Source organism: Cetorhinus maximus, chromosome 16 (assembly GCF_964194155.1).
Source record: "Cetorhinus maximus chromosome 16, sCetMax3.hap1.1, whole genome shotgun sequence".
NCBI lineage: Eukaryota > Metazoa > Chordata > Chondrichthyes > Lamniformes > Cetorhinidae > Cetorhinus > Cetorhinus maximus.
The window spans coordinates 89,982,050-90,000,222 of NC_135894.1; the positions used below are offsets into that span (position 1 = coordinate 89,982,050).

The window sequence follows — 18,173 nt, forward strand, 5'->3', positions numbered from 1 at the left end:
CTGAAAGTGGCTAGTGATGTCCTGCAAGGAACATTCGTTGGGGCCTCAACTATTGATTGTATTTACTAATAATTTAGATGATGGAATAGAGAGCCACATATCCAAATTTGCTGATGACAAGAAAGACAGGCAGCATTGTAAGCAGTGGATTTATAAGCGTAAAATGACAGAGACATTAATAGGTTAAGTGATTGGACAGAACAGTGGCAAATGGAGTATCAGTGGGAGAGCATTTCGGGGATAGTGACCATAACTCTGTAAGACTTAAGGTAGTTATGGAAAAGGACAAAGACGGACTGGAAATAAAGGTCCTGAATTGGGGGAAGGCCAATTTCAATATGATAAGACAGGATCTGGCCAAAGTGGACTTGGAGCAGCTATTTGTAGGAAAGTCTACATCAGACCAGTGGGAGTCATTCAAAAAGAAAATAGTGAGAGTTCAGGGCCAACATGTTCCGGTAAAGGTGAAGGGTAGGACGAACAAATCCAGGAATCCTGGATATCAAGGGGTATAGAGGATCGGATAAGGAAAAAAAAGGCTTATGGCAGATACAGAGGGCTGAAAACGGAAACCCTAGAGCAGTATAGAAAGTGTAGGGGGGTACTTAAAAAAGTAATTAGGAGAGTGAAGAAAATACATTGGTGGGCAAGATAAAGGAAAATCCCAAGGCATTTTATAAATATATTAAGGGCAAGAGGTTAACCAGGGAAAGAATAGGGCCCATTAGGGACCAAAGTGGCAATCTGTGTGTGGAGCCGGAGGAAGTAGGTGAGGTTTTGAATGATTACTTTTCATCTGTGTTCATTATGGAGAAGGACGATGAAGGTGCAGAAATAGGGAGGGAGACTGTAATATGCTTGAACAAATTAGCATTGAAAGGGAGGACTTATTAGAAGTTTTAGCAGGCTTAAAAGTGGATAATTCCCCAGGCCAAGATGAGATGTATCCCAGGCTGCTATGTGAGGCCAGGGAGGAGATTGCAGGAACTCTGACAATAATTTTCAAATCCTCTCTAGCCACAAAGAGGTGTCAGAGGACTGGAGGACAGCGAATATGGTAACATTATTCAAGAAGGGTAGTAGTGATAAACCAGGTAATTACAGGCCAGTGAGTCTAACATCAATGAGCAGGGAAGCTAGTGGAAAAAATTCTAAAGGACAAGATTAATCTCCACTCGGAGAGGCAGGATTTAATCAGGGATAGTCAGCATGGCTTTGGCAGGGGGAGATCTTGTCTGACAAATTTGATTTAATTTTTCGAGGAGGTGACTAGTTGTGTAGATGAGGGCAGTGCAGTTGATGTAGTCTACACGGACTTCAGTAAGGCTTTTGACAAGGTCCCACATGGGAGAATGGTCAAGAAGGTAAGAGCCCATGGGATCTAGGGCAATTTGGATCCAAAATTGGCTTAGTGGCAGGAGGCAGTGGGTGATGGTCGAAGGTTGTTGTTGTGATTGAAAGTGACGAGTGGTGTACCACAGGGATGCTGGGACCCTTGCTGTTTGTAGTGTACATTAAGGAGTTAGACGTGAACATAGGAGGTACGATCAGTAAGTTTGAAGATGACATGAAAATTGGTATGTTGTAAACAGAGAGGAGGAAAGCCTTAGATTACAGGATGATGTAGATAGGCTGGTAAGATGGGCAGAGCAGTGGCAAATGGAATTTAATCCTGAGAAGTGTGAGGTGATGCATTTTGGGAGGACTAACACAGCAAGGGAATACACAATGAATGGTAGGGCTCTAGGAAGTAGAGGATCAAAGGGACCTTGGTGTACTTGTCCATAGATCCCTGAAGGCAGCAGCACGTGTAGATAAAGTGGTTAAGAAGGCATATGGGATACTTGCCTTTATTAGCCAAGGCATAGAAAAAAGAGCAGGAAGGTTATGTTGGAGCTGTATAAAAAGCTAGTTAGGCCACAGCTGGAGTACTGTGTACAGTACTAGTCGCCACATATAGGAAGGATGCGATTGCACTAGAGAGGGTGCAGAGGAGATTCACCAGGATGATGGCTAGGCTGGAGCATTTCAGCTATGAAGAGAGACTGGATAGGTTAGGGCTGTTTTCCTTGGAGCAGAGAAAGCTGAGGTGGGACCTGATAGAGGTATGCAAAATTATGAGGGTCATAGATAGGGTAGATAGAAAGAAACTTTTCCCCTTAGCGGAGGTGTCAATAACCAGGGGGCATCGATTTAAGATAAGGGGCAGGAGGTTTAGAGGGGATTTGAGGAAAATTTTTTTCACCCTGAAGGTAGCTGGAATCCGGAACACACTGCCTGAGGGGATGGCAGAGGCAGGAACCGTCATAGCATTTAAGAAGTATTTAGATAAGCACTTGAAATGCCATAGCATACAGGTCTAGGGGCTACGTGTTGGAAAATGGGTTTAGAATAGATAGGTACTTGGTGGCCGGCACAGACATGATGGACCAAAGGGCATGTTTCTGTGTTGTATAACTCCATGACTCTCTGTTTGCAACCTACAGAGGCTCGTTAACCTTACAGCATCATCATCATAGTCGGGCAGGGGAAGGCAGTACTCCATAATAAAAACATGACCTGTGACCCTCAGAGCACTGAAGAACAGAATGCAACACATAACATCCTTTGGCCTTTGCAATCATTAACAAATGCACTGACGCACCCTACCGTGATTTCGTACATGGTCCCGTAGCAGCCTCTCGTTGGCGAACTGCTTGTCACAGTGCTGACAGGGAAAGGTCTTCTCTAAAATTAAACAATGTTAAATATAATTAAATATAAACCAGTGTAGGGTTCAAGGATCATTCTTAACATTTATATTTTTAGTTTTCAGTACTTTTACTGAGTAACTCTTCCATCCCATGTGTTAACAAACTGCAGTTTTGTTCCACCCCTCACTCTCACAGAAGCCAGTGATCTTTTGACACTGCCTTAACGGTAAACTAAAAAAATGGAGTGGAGTGGAAGAAGCAAAACAAATTCAACAAATCATCTGCTAATCAGTTTAATGCAAGAATGGTATTTAAAGGTTGGGTGCTAGCAAAGAAAGATGAACTTAGGTCCATTCATAGGGTGGTTTCGCTGAACCACTCAATCACAGCCTTCTCCAATAGTGTGAGAAAGATGCTATTTGAAGGCAAGAGCCATCTGACATCATGTTACATTCCTGAGGTAGACTCAACACATAAACAGCAACAGGCCGTGCAAAGATCGGGCATGCGCATTTGTTAAAAAGTTACGAGTTTCCTAAGTTTTCCAGCTCTGTGGTCCAGAGATGCAAAAGCATGTCATTGGCCTGAACTGGCTGAGCTTGGAGTGGTAGTTTGAGGGCCAGGGCGGCGGGGGCATGTCAGACAGACACCACCTTTTAATAGCTTCCAGCACTCACTGCTCAAGCTCGCAAATGGTATAAGGCCATAGACAATGGAGATATACATCAACATTCAATACAATGATCTCTGCAGTGATATTCAGGTAGAATTTTGACTGCAATAATTACAAGACGACCAAAACATTGAAAATGATTTTTTTTTTAAATTTGTTCTTGGGATATGCTCATTGCTGGTAAGGCCAGCATTTCTTGTCCACTCCTAATTGCCCTTGAGAAGGTGTTGGTGAGTCGCCTTCACAGTACTGTTAAGGAGGGAGTTCCAGGATTTTGACCCAGAGACAGTGAAGGAACAGTGATATAGTTCTAATTCAGGACAGTGTGTGACTTGACGGTGGTGTCCCCATGCACCTGCTGCCCTTGTTCTTCTAGGTGTTAGGGGTTATGAGTTTGGAAGGAGACTTAGCAAGTTGCTGCAGTGCATCTTGTGTATGGTACACACAGCTGCCACCGTGCGTCGATGGTAGAGGGAGTGAATATTTAAGGTGCCGGATGGAGGGCCAATCAAGTGAGCTGCTTTGTCCTGAATGGTGTCGAACTTCTTGAGTGTTGTTTGAGCTGCACTCATCCAGGCAAGTGGAGAGTATTCCATCACACTCCTGACTTGTGCCTTGTAGATGGTGGATAGGCTTTGGGGAGTCAGGTGAGTTACTCGCCACAGAATTCCTAGCTTCTGACCTACTCTTGCAACCACAATATTTACTTAGCTAGTCCAGTCCAGTCAGTGATGATCCCCAGGATGTGATGGTGAGGGATTCAGCAATGATAATGCCACTGAACATTAAGGGAGGGATTCTCTCTTGCTGGAAATGGTCATTGCCTGGTACACATATGGCAAAAAAAAAAGCAATAAGGACAGCAACATGTATGAAATTAATGAAGTAGAAGGGCTTGTGATTCAAATACCCCAGTGAAGAGAGACAGACAGGCAAGTGATAGTCAGCATAATCAACATTTATAAATCAAAAATAAGGTTAATGTGGAAAATTTATTTTGCGCAAAACCAGAAGAGGATGGGAGCAGGGGGAACAGGCTTCAAAAAAGTTTAGATATACTTTAGGAACAGCTTTATACGTACTGCAGTTTCCTATGGAACAGACTGCCATCTAGTGCTGCGAGTGCATGCTCAAAGTACTCTTGATATAACCGGGGTGAAGTGTAGGATTGAGAAAAGCCAGGTCACTGGAATCCTAAGGCATTCTGACCACAAACGGTAGGAACACGGTGCCACTTTCTGGGCTCTTAATCTCAGAAATATGGCAACAAGCAGAAGTTAAGCCCACAGGCTGCTAGAGTGAGGGTGGGGAGGAGGCTCGTGTGAAACACAAACACCAGCATAGACCAGTTAGGCTGAGTACCCCATTTCTGTGCTGTAAATTCTATGCAACACCACTGACATAGCCGTTACTCAGTGGGCAGCACTCTCACCTCTGTGTCAGCAGATTGTCGGTTTAACTCCCACTCCAGCACAAAAATCTAGACTGGCACTCCAGTACTGAGAGTGTGCTATGCTGTTGGAAGGGCTGAGACATTAAATCAAGGCCTGTTTGCTCTTTCAGGTGGACATAAACAATCACAATGCATTATGTTGAAGCAGAGCAAGGAGTTATCCTTGGTGCCCTGGCCAATATTTATTCCTCAATCAACATTACAGCAGGGTGTACAGAAGTACTTCATTAGCTATTAAGTGCTTTAGGAGGCCTTGAGTTTATGAAAGGAACTTACTATATGAATGCAAGTCTTTCTTTCCATTGTACATGTAATTGTAATGTAGGAAATGCAGCAGCTAATGTGGATACAGTAAGATCCCACAGGGTATCAAGCAGATAATCTGTTTTTAGTGATGTTGATAGAGGGTTAATATTAGCTCACACATTGGTGAGAAGTCCCGTGTTCTTCTTCAAAACAGTGTTACGCAATCCTTTATCTTCACCCATTGCATTTCCTATTTAAAGCACACACTACACTTCAAAAGCACTTAATTGATGTAAAGCACTTTGGGGTGCCCTGTGGTCACATAAGGAGCTATAGAAATGCAAGTCAGTTTTTCTTTCAATAATACAACAGGAGCAACCAAACTCAGATTCTCAACAGATGTGAGAATCTATCTACATGGAACAGCACTTGCTTCAGCATTGGGATGCATTAAAACATCATAAATTGTTTGCTCATCTCTTCATATGTCAGTTAAGTTATGTCATCAGAAGGTAACATAATATGGAGACCCAGTACCCCTGCACTTTACCCCATCTATGGATGGTAGGGGTGAATGGAAACAAATAGAAGGCTCTGTAGCACACAAGCCAAGTGGTCACTCTTCACCAGTGAAATTGTTGATGGCAGAAGGATATTCGACCACACACAACATCTCATTTGAGTTCCTATCCTCGATACATCCCGCTTCCACACACATGCACCAAATAGCGATCAGAAACTTGGTTGAGACTCTCCAAAGCAAGGCACTAAAGTCAATATATTTTTTAAAATTAACTATTCAGTTGCACATACGTTCAATGGAGGTCTGCCGGCGGACATGGTCATAGAACTTGGTGTTGTTAGAAAACATCCCTCCACAGTTGGGGCAGGACACAACCTTCTCCTGTGTGTGACTCCGCAGGTGCTCCCGAAGTTTAAACTTGATCTTAAATGTAGCACCACAACCTAGTGCATTAATAAAATAGAAAAAAAGTTTAGAAATAGTTTGTTCATTAAATCTTGGGCAGGTAACAGAACAGAAATATATTTGTTTTCCTACAATCTTACAGCACAGGAGAGGGCCATTCAGCCTTCCTTGCCCATGCCAACTATTCCATGACCATGTTGGGAGAAGGGAAAGAAAAACACTTCCCATGCACCAAGCTGCAAACACATTATCCTACAAAACAATTCTTCCTGCTGTCATTTTGGCTCAGTTAGTTGCACACTTGCTTCAGGTCAGCCTCCATTCTGGGATGCAAGCACATAATGTAAGTGGACACTTCAGTGCAGTAACAAGAAATGCTGCATTCATGTGTTAATAAGCACTTTTTTAATTTAAACAGACCATTCATGATGGAGTGAACAAAAAAAAAATGTATGGGACTTCCACACCCCAAAGCTGTTTACAACTAATGAAGTACTTTTGAAGTAAAGTCATTGTTGAAGGAAATATGACAGGCAATTGGCACACAGCAAGATTCCAAAAACAGCAATGTGATAAATTACCAGATATTTTTTAAGGTGTTGGTTGCAGAATAAATATTGATCAGGATACCAGGGAAATCTCCCCAGATCTTTTGTGAAAGAGTCTCATGGGGCCTTTCACTATTTATTATTTTAGTAAGTGATTTAAAACTCAATGACAAATGTAACCCTTTAATCTCGAGTGCTACAATGGCTGTAAACAAAGCCACGGAGGCAGAGAGAGTTGGTTACAGTGGGTTTGGTTTGCATGTCACGACACAATGCTCTGGGTATGTACTCGGTGAGGTTCAGGAGAATCTCACAGGGATGTGGGGTGGGCAAGGCCATCATTTACAGCTGCCGTGGTACATACTTAATTCGCTCCTGGGTAAGAGGCACGCCAGTGCAGAACTGGGAAGCAGGTCAGCTGCACTTGGCTGCAGGAAGCTGTGGCCCAGCAACATGAAAAACAAAAGCAAAAGTACTGAGGATGCTGGAAATCTGAAATAAAAACAGAAAAGGTAAAAATACACAGCAGGTCTGGCAGCATCTGCAGAGAAAGCATTAACTGTTCCCTCTCCAGGTGCCACCAGACCTGTTGAGTATTGCCAGCACTTTCTGTTTTCAGTAAAAATGATAAATCTGCAATCTCTACCTATTTAGTTTAAAACAACGACTTAAATAAACCCAACAGCAGACCACAAATGAGGTTCAGAGGACACTCAAGAGTCCGGAATTAAAGTGCCAATTTTGTTACTTGCTCCAATTATCTGCATCTCTCACCTTTCCAGCAACACGAAATGGCTTCATTTTTGTTAGGAAGAGTTTCTTTGTCTGTGCACTGTCCATGCATGTCCACATGCCGATAAAACCATTCCGGATTGTCAAATGTACTCTAAAAATAACAAAGAAAATCAATACACGAGTAAAAGGTTTCAAATAGGGGTTTGGGAGCAATGATGTGACACAATCAGGTCTCGCCTTTGAAGGTTCAAGTACAGCTGTCGATGCTTGATGGCTTGGTATCACAAATACTTCATGTTATAGAAATTCCAAGTAGGTTAAGGACAATCAACAAAATAAATACTTCCACTTATACAGAGCACTGTTACATTAAAACAACTCAAAACTCTACACATAAAATTAGTGTTAGCCATGGCTCAGTGGATAGCACTCTCCTCTCAAGACTCAGAGGGTTATGTGTTCAAGTTCTGTGCTGGAGACTTGAGCACAAAATCTAGGCTGACACTTCAGTGCAGTACTGAGGAAATGCTATATTGTCTGAGGCGCTGCGTGGACATAAAAAAAACAGGGAGGGAATATTTATCCCTCAGCTAACATCACTATAATTGGTCTTTGTCACATTGCTGTGGGCACATGTCGCTTCCTACATCACAACAATAATCACGTATTAAAAAGGGCTTCACTGGTTATAAAGTGTACTCAGTGTCCTGTGTTAATCAAAGGCACTTTATCATTGCAAATTCTTTCCTTCATTCACAATACGTTACTTCTGAAGTGCTGAGGCTGATATGAAGGCAAATTTGATATCCAATTTTGTGTTTTCTTCAGCATCTTTCCTCCCAGAATTTTCTCCTCTCCTAAAGACACTGACTGTTTCAGTGTAGTTTTAAACAATGCAGCAGCAAAGTTCTCCCTCATATGGACCATGCCTGGCCTATGAACATAATCAGCAATAGTCAACAGGATAATGGACTATGTCACAGCCAAGCTCATTTCTGTCTCTACCTGATGTCCATAAAGAATCACTGACTAGCAGCCAGAAACCTTGGCTAATAGGTTTTTAATTCATTCATTCTCAGGCAAGACTGGCGTTTATTGCCCAGTCCTGGTTGTCTCAAGTTTGATACAACTGAATAGCTTCTAGGCCACTTCCAGAGTTAAGAGTTAAATACATTTGTGTGGGACTAGAGTCACATATTGATAAGACCGGGTAATGACAGCAGGTTTCCTTCCCTTTAGGTTGCTACAGGAACCCAACAGCTTCAATATCACTTTTACTAATAATCCAAGTTCCACTCAGTTTTTGAAGCTCCAATGAGTGTTGTGTAAAAGCCCAACACTCCCACCCATACTAGATGGCAGCAAGGGTGTTACCACTGACCTCTCCTGGGCTTTGAAGATACTAATTTCAGAGGGCAGTTAAAAGTCAACCACATGCTGTGGGTCTGGAGTCACACGTAGGCCAAAACAGGTAAGATTTCCTTTCCTAAAGGGCATTAGTGAGCCAGATGGGTTTTTACAACAATTGATGGTAGTTTCATGGTCACCATTACTGAGATTAGCTTTCAATTCTAGATTTTATTGACCAAATTCAAATTCCACCAGCTGCCATGGTGGGATTTGTACCAATGCCCCCAGAGCATTAGCCTGGGTCTCTGGATCACTAGTCCAGTGACCTTACCAGTATGTCACCGTCTCCCCTACTTTTCACAGGGAATTTTGCAGTGTGCCTCAAGAGTGGGGATTGGATTCCATCACTCCTTAGCTCAAAAAATGTTTCCGTCACCAACTGGTGGATGGAAAGGTCAATGGGACCTTGAAATAAATGACAGGACTGAAAGTGTAACACCTTAATCAATGAGATTTAAGGATTGAAGAGGAAACAGGAGGATGGAGAAGGAAATAGAGTGAATTAGAGTCAAATTAGGTACAGAAAGAGAAATAAAGAGAGGGAAAGAAATAGAGAAAAAAGATAAAACGTAAAAGAAAAAGAAACATTTTAAATTTTAAGAACCTCCAGGAACAATTTACTACCTGCAGGAATGAGATTCAAGTTTTAATCGTTCACTTTCTAGGCCTCTGAGATTTCAGGAAGCATTAAAAGGATCCCTGCGTTTTTATACCCTAACTCGCCATGGCGAGTTTAATTTCTTTTAACAGCACGACTGTAGCAATTTCATGAAACTCACAGAGGGTCAGGGCGAGCTGCAGTTTTCACAAGGCTAACAACAGAGCAAATCATCCAGCAGCCTCTAGAGATTTGGAACTCCTGGGGCATCTCTCATACACTACAAACTACTGTTAATATTTTTTCTTACAAACACCCTAATAACAGCATGCACATTTAACAGAACGTTAATTTCCCAGAGACTTATGGGTGACTATTTATAAAAGAATAAGAGGTAGAGGCATTAAGAATCTAAATCGATACTCACGTCGCAATGCTCCCATTGGCAGGTAAAAGTCTCTGCAATCTCCGGAATCAGGTTCTGGTTCTGGCTGTCCAGAGAACACACCGGAAGATCAGGACGTAGGCGCTGCAGCTCTGAGCCAAAATATTTCAGCTTGGCATGATAGCTGTGGAAGTTCACATGCACCACCAGTTCATTGGGGCCTTCCACAGCCAGGAAGCCACAGCCCCGCCACAAGCACTGGTACTCGTCTGAAAGGAGAATTTAAAAGCGAAGGAGCTTGTTATTTAATGTAGTCCCACACTTATTATGAATCTGGAAATTGTGGTTTGTTTCACTTTCGGTGTCCTGATCCTTGATGCTCTCCTGACCCAGGAAAATGCACTGTTGGTTAGGAATATTGCATACTTTGTCGCACATGTTCACTAAGAAAAGGCTGAAGAGCAACACACCATGTTGAAGTCTCTCAAAGCACTTCAGACAGTGGTTTCCTTCTTGAAACACAATAGCCGTTTCTCTTTAGGTAAAAATCATCAGTTGGATATTTAAGGCGTTCCCAACTCACTCCTCTACAGATTTCCACCTGTCAGGCACTGTTTCACCAGCTGACCATGCTCTCACCACTTGCGTTCAAAGACCTCTCTCCAAAGTCACTCCTAGCAATTCCTTCAGGAAAGTAACTAAATTCTGCTCCAAGCATCTTCCTAACACAGGGTTATTCACTGCCATTTTGACAAGGATCCCAATACGCACCAACAATCTTGACCAATTCATACTCCAGCTTCAACAACAGCCAAGAGCTACAGGGCTGTGTCTAGGAGGCATAAAACACAAATGGAGAAGCACACTTGCTAAGTAAGGCAGAGTCAGTATACAAGTGGCCTCCTGGTGGCTTAGCGAGACTTGAAACTTGCTATGTGGGGTACAGTGGGGAACACTCCAGCAATAAATTAAAAGAGTAAATTTGAGAACCCTTCTATAGGATTAGAGTATATAAAAAATATAGACATAAAAGCATATCCCAAAATTGGAAAAGAAGGTTGCGGTGTACAGTGCTATATTTTTAATAAAAGTAGCCTGCTGATACTATTAGAAAGATACACATCTTTCTCCACACATAAAAATTGCTCACTTGGGTGAGGTGTCACAGGGAGCTATGGAACAGCACTGTGGGTGTACCTACACCACATGGACTGCAGTGGTTCTAGAAGGCAGTTCACCACCACCTTCTCAAAGGCAGTTAGGGATGGGCAATAAATGCTGGCCTAGCCAGAGAAGCCCACATCCCTTGAATGAATAAAGAAAATGTCAACAAGAATCAGGGAAAGGATGTAGGAGGATTGAAAAGAAGAGAGAAAATTGGAAGAGAAAAGGGAATAAGTTAAAGGGTGATCTCAAAGGCTTTTTACCTAAATCTCCAAAGCTGTCATACTCATTGACGTGGTCTTTCAAGTGCGCAGCTATGTGGTCACAGAATTCCTCCATCGTCTTTCCAACAAAGACACAACCATCCCACTCACAGGGCAGCACCAGTCCCAAGTATTTGATGCTCTTTCCAGGGGCCATCTTCCAACCGAAGCCCACTGGGATCATTCCACCAATTAAGATGTTCTTATCACCAAATCCTGTCGAAGATGGAAAAATAAAGATTATCCCAAGTCAATTTTTTTTTTAAATGTCAAAGTAAAACACAGAAGCTCAAAAGTAGCCTTCATCATCCCCACTGTTGTGGCACAAGATCCAAAAGTGCATTTGGCCCTGTTGTTTGAATGTTTTCCGACAATGGAGAGCTTGAATCTATCCGTAAAACCAGATCATTTAAGGATGCTGAATAATTAGGAAATTTGGGGAGGAATTAGGAAATTTCTAGGAAATCAGGAAGAGCCTTCTAACAATATTAGAAGAGATTCAGCTCAGGCCAGGCCAGCATCAAACACCGGCATTGAGAGATTTTGAGAGAGAGGGTTTGCTGCCTTAAAGGTAGAACATTGTTGGGAACGAATAACGTGCAAGGTGCTGCTTTTGGAACTAAATTAAATTCCATGAAGGGTCACTTCAGGTATAAAGGCAAGCATTTATCAGTGCCTCAAAGTGCTTTTCATGCAATACATTTCTTTTAATGTAAAGTTCCACAAACTGCCTTGAGATGAAGGACAATATCAATCAGCTTTGGTTTGGTCCAGTTGGTTGAGGATGGGAGAGTGTTGGCCTGAGCACTGAAGAGGAGCAATGAAAACAGAAAAATACTTGGCACTCAGTATAGTCCCGAATCCCAATCGTGATCCCTGCTCCTAACTCTCAACCGTGACCTAGTCCTGAGTCCCAATCGCGACCCCCCCCCTCCCCCTAGTCCTAAATCCCCAAATGTGACCCCGAATCCTAAAATTGCTCCAATTAAAATGATCTAATTATGGACCCTAGCGCTAAAAACCAATCCATGGCGCCAAATCTTCAGCCCCAAAGCCTCATCCACATCGCCTGGAACCGAGCCTGAAATGTGCCCTCAGCCTGAGCTTCCCCTACCCCTGAGCGGGTAAGAGTGAGACTCACCGGGCCGGGCCGGGCCGGGAAAGACAAGACAAGACAAGGCCGCTCTCCACCGCGCTCTCACCTCACAGCCCGTCACTATGGCAACCAAGGAACCCGGTGGTCTGATCTCCTCACCCCCACCTGCGGGCCCTCGGGAGCCGCGCGCGCACACACACGCACGGCCGCTCCCCTCGCGCGCCCCTCTCCTCTTCTCCGCCGCGCCTCTCCCCCCCCCCCCCACAACCGTTCCGCGCACCTCTCCCTCTCTCTCTGTCTCTGTCTCCGCCGCCGCTCCGCGCACCCCTCTCTTCTCCGCGCCACTCACCCTCGCATTTACCGCCTTAATGACGTTCAACGAGCCCCCTCCACACCCATTGGCCGGCTTGCCTCGAGCGTTTCACGCATGCGCAGGCCCTCCGCCCGCCAGCCGGTGGTGCCCCCGCTTCAACACGAGCATTTCATCCAATGGGAAATCGAGGCAGCGGCGAGGAGGGGGAGGGAGGGGGGGGGCAGCCAATGACAGCGCTGGACTTTGCCACGCACGACGGCCGGGACTCGAAACGCTGAGGTCGCCATGTTTGTTGGGGGCATAAGAAGTGGCACCTTGCACAAAGGGATATGTTGTGTTCTTCACAACAACTACCTTCAGGCTTAAAAATCATTATTTTTTTAATACATTCAAATATACAAATAACGATACCAAAACAGACCAGTTGAACAATTACAATAAATACTCAGCCGGTTAGGCAGCAGCATCTGTGGAAAGAGAAATAGGGTTAATGTTTCAGGTCAATGACTTTTCATTGGGACTGGGTGGGAAAAATCAGAAAAGTTATAGGTTTTAAACAAGTAAAGGTGGGGGGGGGAACAAAAAGGAAGGTGTGTAAATGGGTGGAAAAAATGACAATTCATGAGAAAATGATGATTCATGGTGCAAGACCAAAGGCAGTGATAATCTAACAAGAAGCAAAAGGTGCGACTAGAGGAGGTGTGAATGGCAGAATGATGAACAGCTGCCACCTGAAAACAAGATAAAAATGAGAGTAAAATGAAAATCTGCAAAGAAAAATGGTCTGAAATTGTTGAACTCAATGATGAGTCAGGAAGGCTGTAAAGTGCCTAATTGAAAGATAAGGTACTGTTCCTCCAGGCTGCGTTGAACTGCATTGGAATACTGCAGGAGGCTGAGGACGGAGAGGTCAGCATGCGAGCAAGGGGGAAGAGTCTAAATGACAGGTGACCAGAAGCTCAGTGTCGTGCCTACAAAGTGAATTGGGGTGTTCCACAAAGTGGTCAGTCAAACTGTGTTTGTTCTCCCCATTGTAGAAGTACACCTAAATCTCTGTTTCATGTGGAAGGAGTGTTTGAGGCCTTGAATGGTGAGATGGAGATGGTAAAAGAGCAGGTGCTACATCATAAGAACATAGGAAATCGAAGCAGTAGGCCATTCAGCCCCTCGAGCCTGCTCTGACATTCAGTTAGATCATGGCTTAGCCTTAATGCTATTTTTCCACACTATGCCCGTATGCCTTGGTGTTTTTACTATCTAGAAATCTAACAATCTCTGAACATACTTAATGACTGAGTCTCCACAGCCCTCAGGTTCACCACCCTCTGGGTGAAGAAATTCCTCCTCAGTACTAAATGGCCTACACCTTTTTCTGAGACTGTGTACCCTGGTTCTAGACCCTGCAGGCAGGGAACCATCCTTCCTGCATCGACCTTGTCAAGCCCTGTAAGAATTTTGTATGTTTCAATGAGATTGTCTCTCATTCTTCTAAACTCTGGAGGATACAGGTCTAGTCTCCTCAATGTCTCCTCATAGGACAATCCTGCCATCCCAGGAATCAGGACAGTGAACTTTCATTTCACTCCCTTTATGGCAAGTATATGGTTCCTTAGGGAGTTCAAAACTGTATGCAATGCTCCAGGTGTGCTCTCACCAAGGCTCTATACAATTGTAGCAAGACATCTTTATTCCTGTACTCAAATCCTCTTGCAATAAAGGCCAACAAACCATTTGCTTCCTAATTTTCTGTGCTTGCATGAAAAGGTGCCTCGGGAAAGGGAGAGGGTGTTAAGTGTGAATGAGATGTGGACCAGGATGTCACGGAGGAACATCGAACAGCTTATCCTTTAATTCCACTCACTTCTACCAAATAACATATTATGACCCTAGCTAAGTTTGCTTTTTTGTGAGATATGTGAAACATTTCTTGTTCCAGTCACATTGGGAGCACCTGCCATAGCTCTTTGTCCAGTACATCGATAACTGTATTACTGCAATTTCCTGCTCTCATCCTGAACTGAAAAATTTTATTAACTTTGCTTCCAAACCTTCTCTCACCTTTACATGGTCCATCTCCAACTCTTCCCTCCTTTCCTCAACTTCTCTGATTCGATTGCTGGGGATAGGCTATCAATGAGTATTCACTATAAGCCCACTGACTCCCACAGCTACCTCAACTATACTTCCACAACCCCACTTTCTGTAAAGACTCCATTACTCTGTCTCATCTGTTCTGATGATGCAACCTTCCACACCAGTGATTCTGATATGTCTTCCATTTTCCCAAGGAATTTCTCCCCCTCACCCAAAAAGGTTGAAAGGGCTCTTGACTGTGTCCATCCCATTTCCTGCACTTCTGCTCTTTCACCTTCCCCTCCCTCCCAGAACCAAGATAATGTTCCCTTTTCCTCACCTTCCAACCCACCAGCCCCCATTTCAACGGATCATCATCCGCTATTGCTGGCACCTCCAGCATGATGCCACCATCAAACACATCTTCACTTCTCCTCCCCTTTCAGCATTCCTAAGGGAGCATGCCCTCCATGACACCTTGGTGTCCTCCTCCTCCTCACCCCCAACAATCCCTTCCCTTCCCATGACACCTTTCTATGAAAGCACAGGGAATGTAAGTCAAGCCGTTTTAACTCTTTCCTCCTCACTGTCCAGGGCCCCACACACTCCCTCCAGGTGAAATAACAATTTACATGTACTTCTTTCAATTTAGTATATGGTATCTGTTGCACACAATGTGGTCTGATCTACATTGGGAAGACCAAGTGCAAATTCGATGACTGCTTTGGGGAACACCTCAGACATGACTATGATCTTCCAGTTGCCTGCCATTTTAATTTTCCAACCTTGCCCTCACACTGATCCCTCTGTCCTTAGCCTCCTGCAGTGTTGTAATGAAGCTCCAACACAGCCTAGAGAAACGGCACCCAATCTTTCGACTCAGCATTTTACAGCCATCTGGACTCAACATTGAGTTCAACAATTTCAAACTATGATCTCGGCCCCATTGTATTCCTGCTTTCAGTCTTACTCTTGTTTTTCTCATTTTTGCTTTCGGACATCAGCTGCTCATCATTCTGCCATTCACACCTCCTCCATGCACATTTTGTCTCTTCCTTTGTTTCACTATCACTCCCTTTGGCCTTCCGCCATGAAACCTTTCGTCATTTAATTTCTCTTGCCATCCATCCTATCAGACCCTCCCTTTTGTTCTTTTACCCCATCCCCCTCACTTGCTTAAAATCTATTTCTAACATTTCTCAGTCCTGTTGAAAGATCATTGACCAGAGACGTGAGCTCTGTTTCTTTCTACACAGATGCTGCTTGACCTGAGTATTCCAAGCATTTCCTGTTTTTATTTCAGATTTTTGATTTTGTAGTCGAACGTTTATTTCATTGTTTGTGGGTTATTTCTGAGTACAAACTGCCTTCGAAAGAAGTTTATTTGCTGTAAAAACCCTGGACCATCCCGAAGACTTGAAAGACATTTTGTAAATTCAAGTTATTTTACCATCTGTTCACGTTTATTTATGATTAGGAGATCCTGTGCCTTTCTAGTTTGACTGCGCTGCCAATTAACATTGATACACTATCAACAGGCGATTTTAAAAAAGAACTTTTTTTCAAAATTTTTTTGAAAACGAATTCAGATAGCGCACAGTAAGCTGCAGACTAAAGACAGAAAAATGCTGGGAAATATACAAAAGGTCCATCAGCATTTCAAAAGGAAATAAATATATTTCCCTATTTCAAATGTGTAGTAACTATAGCTTTAAGGAATGTAGTGACTGTAGCTTTAAGATTTATTGTACTGTGTAGTATCACGTAACAGTGTGAACGAATCAGCCCTAAGCACGGGGAACATTAGGGGTGGAGTTTGTGTCTAGTTGTGGTTCTTGATGGAAGTATGTAACTGCTGCTGAAGCCCTGGAAATAAAGTTTACTCTCTCTTATGAGAAACCTGTCTGGAAAATCAAGTCCATAACAACTGGCGATGAGGATAAATTAGTTCCGACGCTGTCCTCACCCAGAGAGTGTGAGTACCATGTTTTAAACAGAAGAAAGGGAAAATGTACTCACCAGGTATGCCACGTTTTGGCAGGATCGACCCCTTCAACTCATCCACAGAGGATTGGAGTCAGTATATAGAATGCCTCAGTTTCTTTTTCCAAGCAAATGAATTAACGATGGAGGAAAAAGGGAAAGCAATTCTCCTAAGCGTCTGTGGGAGTAAAATTTATAATTTAATCCGTAATTTGATGGCCCAGAACGCTCCCGATCCGAAGGCCTTCAGCAAATTGGTAAACCTCGTAAAGGGTCATTTTCGACCCAAACCCTCCATAATCATGCAGAGGTTCAAATTTAATTTGAGAGTAAGAGCCCCGGGGAAGACCATAGCAACATACGCAGTGAAGTTCAAACAGCGAACTGGACGTTGTGACTTCAGGGAGACCCTAAATGATATGTTATTTGGTCTGCGGTGTGCACAATGATGCCATTGAATGAAGGTTATTAGCTGAATAGTAAATATTGATTATAAAAGAGCATTGGAAATGGCACTTTCGATGGAAAGCGCCGAGCGTGATTCACAGGCCTTGCAGGGTGGACAAAACCATTTACCGGTTGGGGCAGGAACAGACCACTGGGCGCGGTGTGAAAACCAGGGAGTCAGCCGTGAAGCAGGAGACAGTCCCTTCTACCTGAAAATTAAAAAAAATATACAGGAGACAGCTCAGCAGCAAATCTGAAAATGAATCATTACTGATGTGGAACTAAACATATTATGATGAAGGGTCATACGAACTCGAAACGTCAACTATATCCCTATCCTGTCAGATGCTGTCAGACCTGCTGAATTTTTTCAGGTATTTTTGTTTTTGTTCCCTGAAACTTGCTGTTTTAAAGAGGTGGAGTGCCATTATTGTCATAAAAGAGGGCACATACTGAAGTTATGGAAAGCAAGATTGAGAGATACTCTCAGGCAGCAAACTAAACTGATCGAAGTACATAATACGGAAGAATCAGAAACCACTAATTCTGACGTTTATCCTCTGTTTGATGTGAAAGTAGGGAAAACAGAGCCAATCACTGTTACTCTGCAGGCCAATGGAAATCCTTTGATTATGGAAGTGGATACTGGTGCATGAGCCGCTTTAGTGGGGGAGCACACACATTTAAATATTTAAACAAGGGTACTCAACAACTGAATGTGGACCAGACTTCAGCCAAATTGAAAACGTATACTACTGAAGCCATACAACTGAAAAGTATTACCACTGTACCTGTTTATTACAAGCACCAGACAGCACAGTTCCCTGTGATTGTAGTGGAAGGTCCAAAGTCTTCTTGGTCGTAATTGGCTAAAAGAAATTAAACTAAATAGTTCTGAAATTTTCCAGCTGAGAGCTGGTGGACAGTCAGAGCTGCTAAAGAAATATGACAAGGTCTTTTGAGAGGAATTGGGGAAAATCAAGGGTCTGCAGGCTAAGATCTATGTTGACTCTGAAGCAACTCCTCATTTTTTTAAAGCCAGGCTTGTGCCTTATGCCTTGAGAGAGGAGGTTGACAATTAATTAAACTGTTTAGTGAAGCTGGGTATTATTCAGTCGGTTCAATTTTCAGAATGGGCAGCATAGTCCCTATCTTGAAACCGGAT

The 18,173-nt window shown here is 43.3% G+C and overlaps 1 protein-coding gene across 1 annotated transcript in view; it reads right to left on the reverse strand.

The window, feature by feature from the left end:
- The window catches only part of LOC144691817 (histone H4 transcription factor), a 35,799-nt gene extending 23,219 nt beyond the window's left edge, over nucleotides 1–12,580 (reverse strand). The window contains exons 1-6 of the mRNA XM_078560329.1: nucleotides 12,542–12,580; nucleotides 11,097–11,312; nucleotides 9,712–9,938; nucleotides 7,316–7,427; nucleotides 5,879–6,031; nucleotides 2,650–2,727 (exon numbers count right to left, since the gene is read on the reverse strand). Coding sequence (XP_078416455.1) covers nucleotides 2,650–2,727; nucleotides 5,879–6,031; nucleotides 7,316–7,427; nucleotides 9,712–9,938; nucleotides 11,097–11,280 — 754 coding nt within the window. The 5' untranslated portion in view covers nucleotides 11,281–11,312; nucleotides 12,542–12,580. The remainder of the gene's footprint in view (nucleotides 1–2,649; nucleotides 2,728–5,878; nucleotides 6,032–7,315; nucleotides 7,428–9,711; nucleotides 9,939–11,096; nucleotides 11,313–12,541) is intronic.
- Between the last annotated feature and the right edge of the window lie 5,593 nt (nucleotides 12,581–18,173).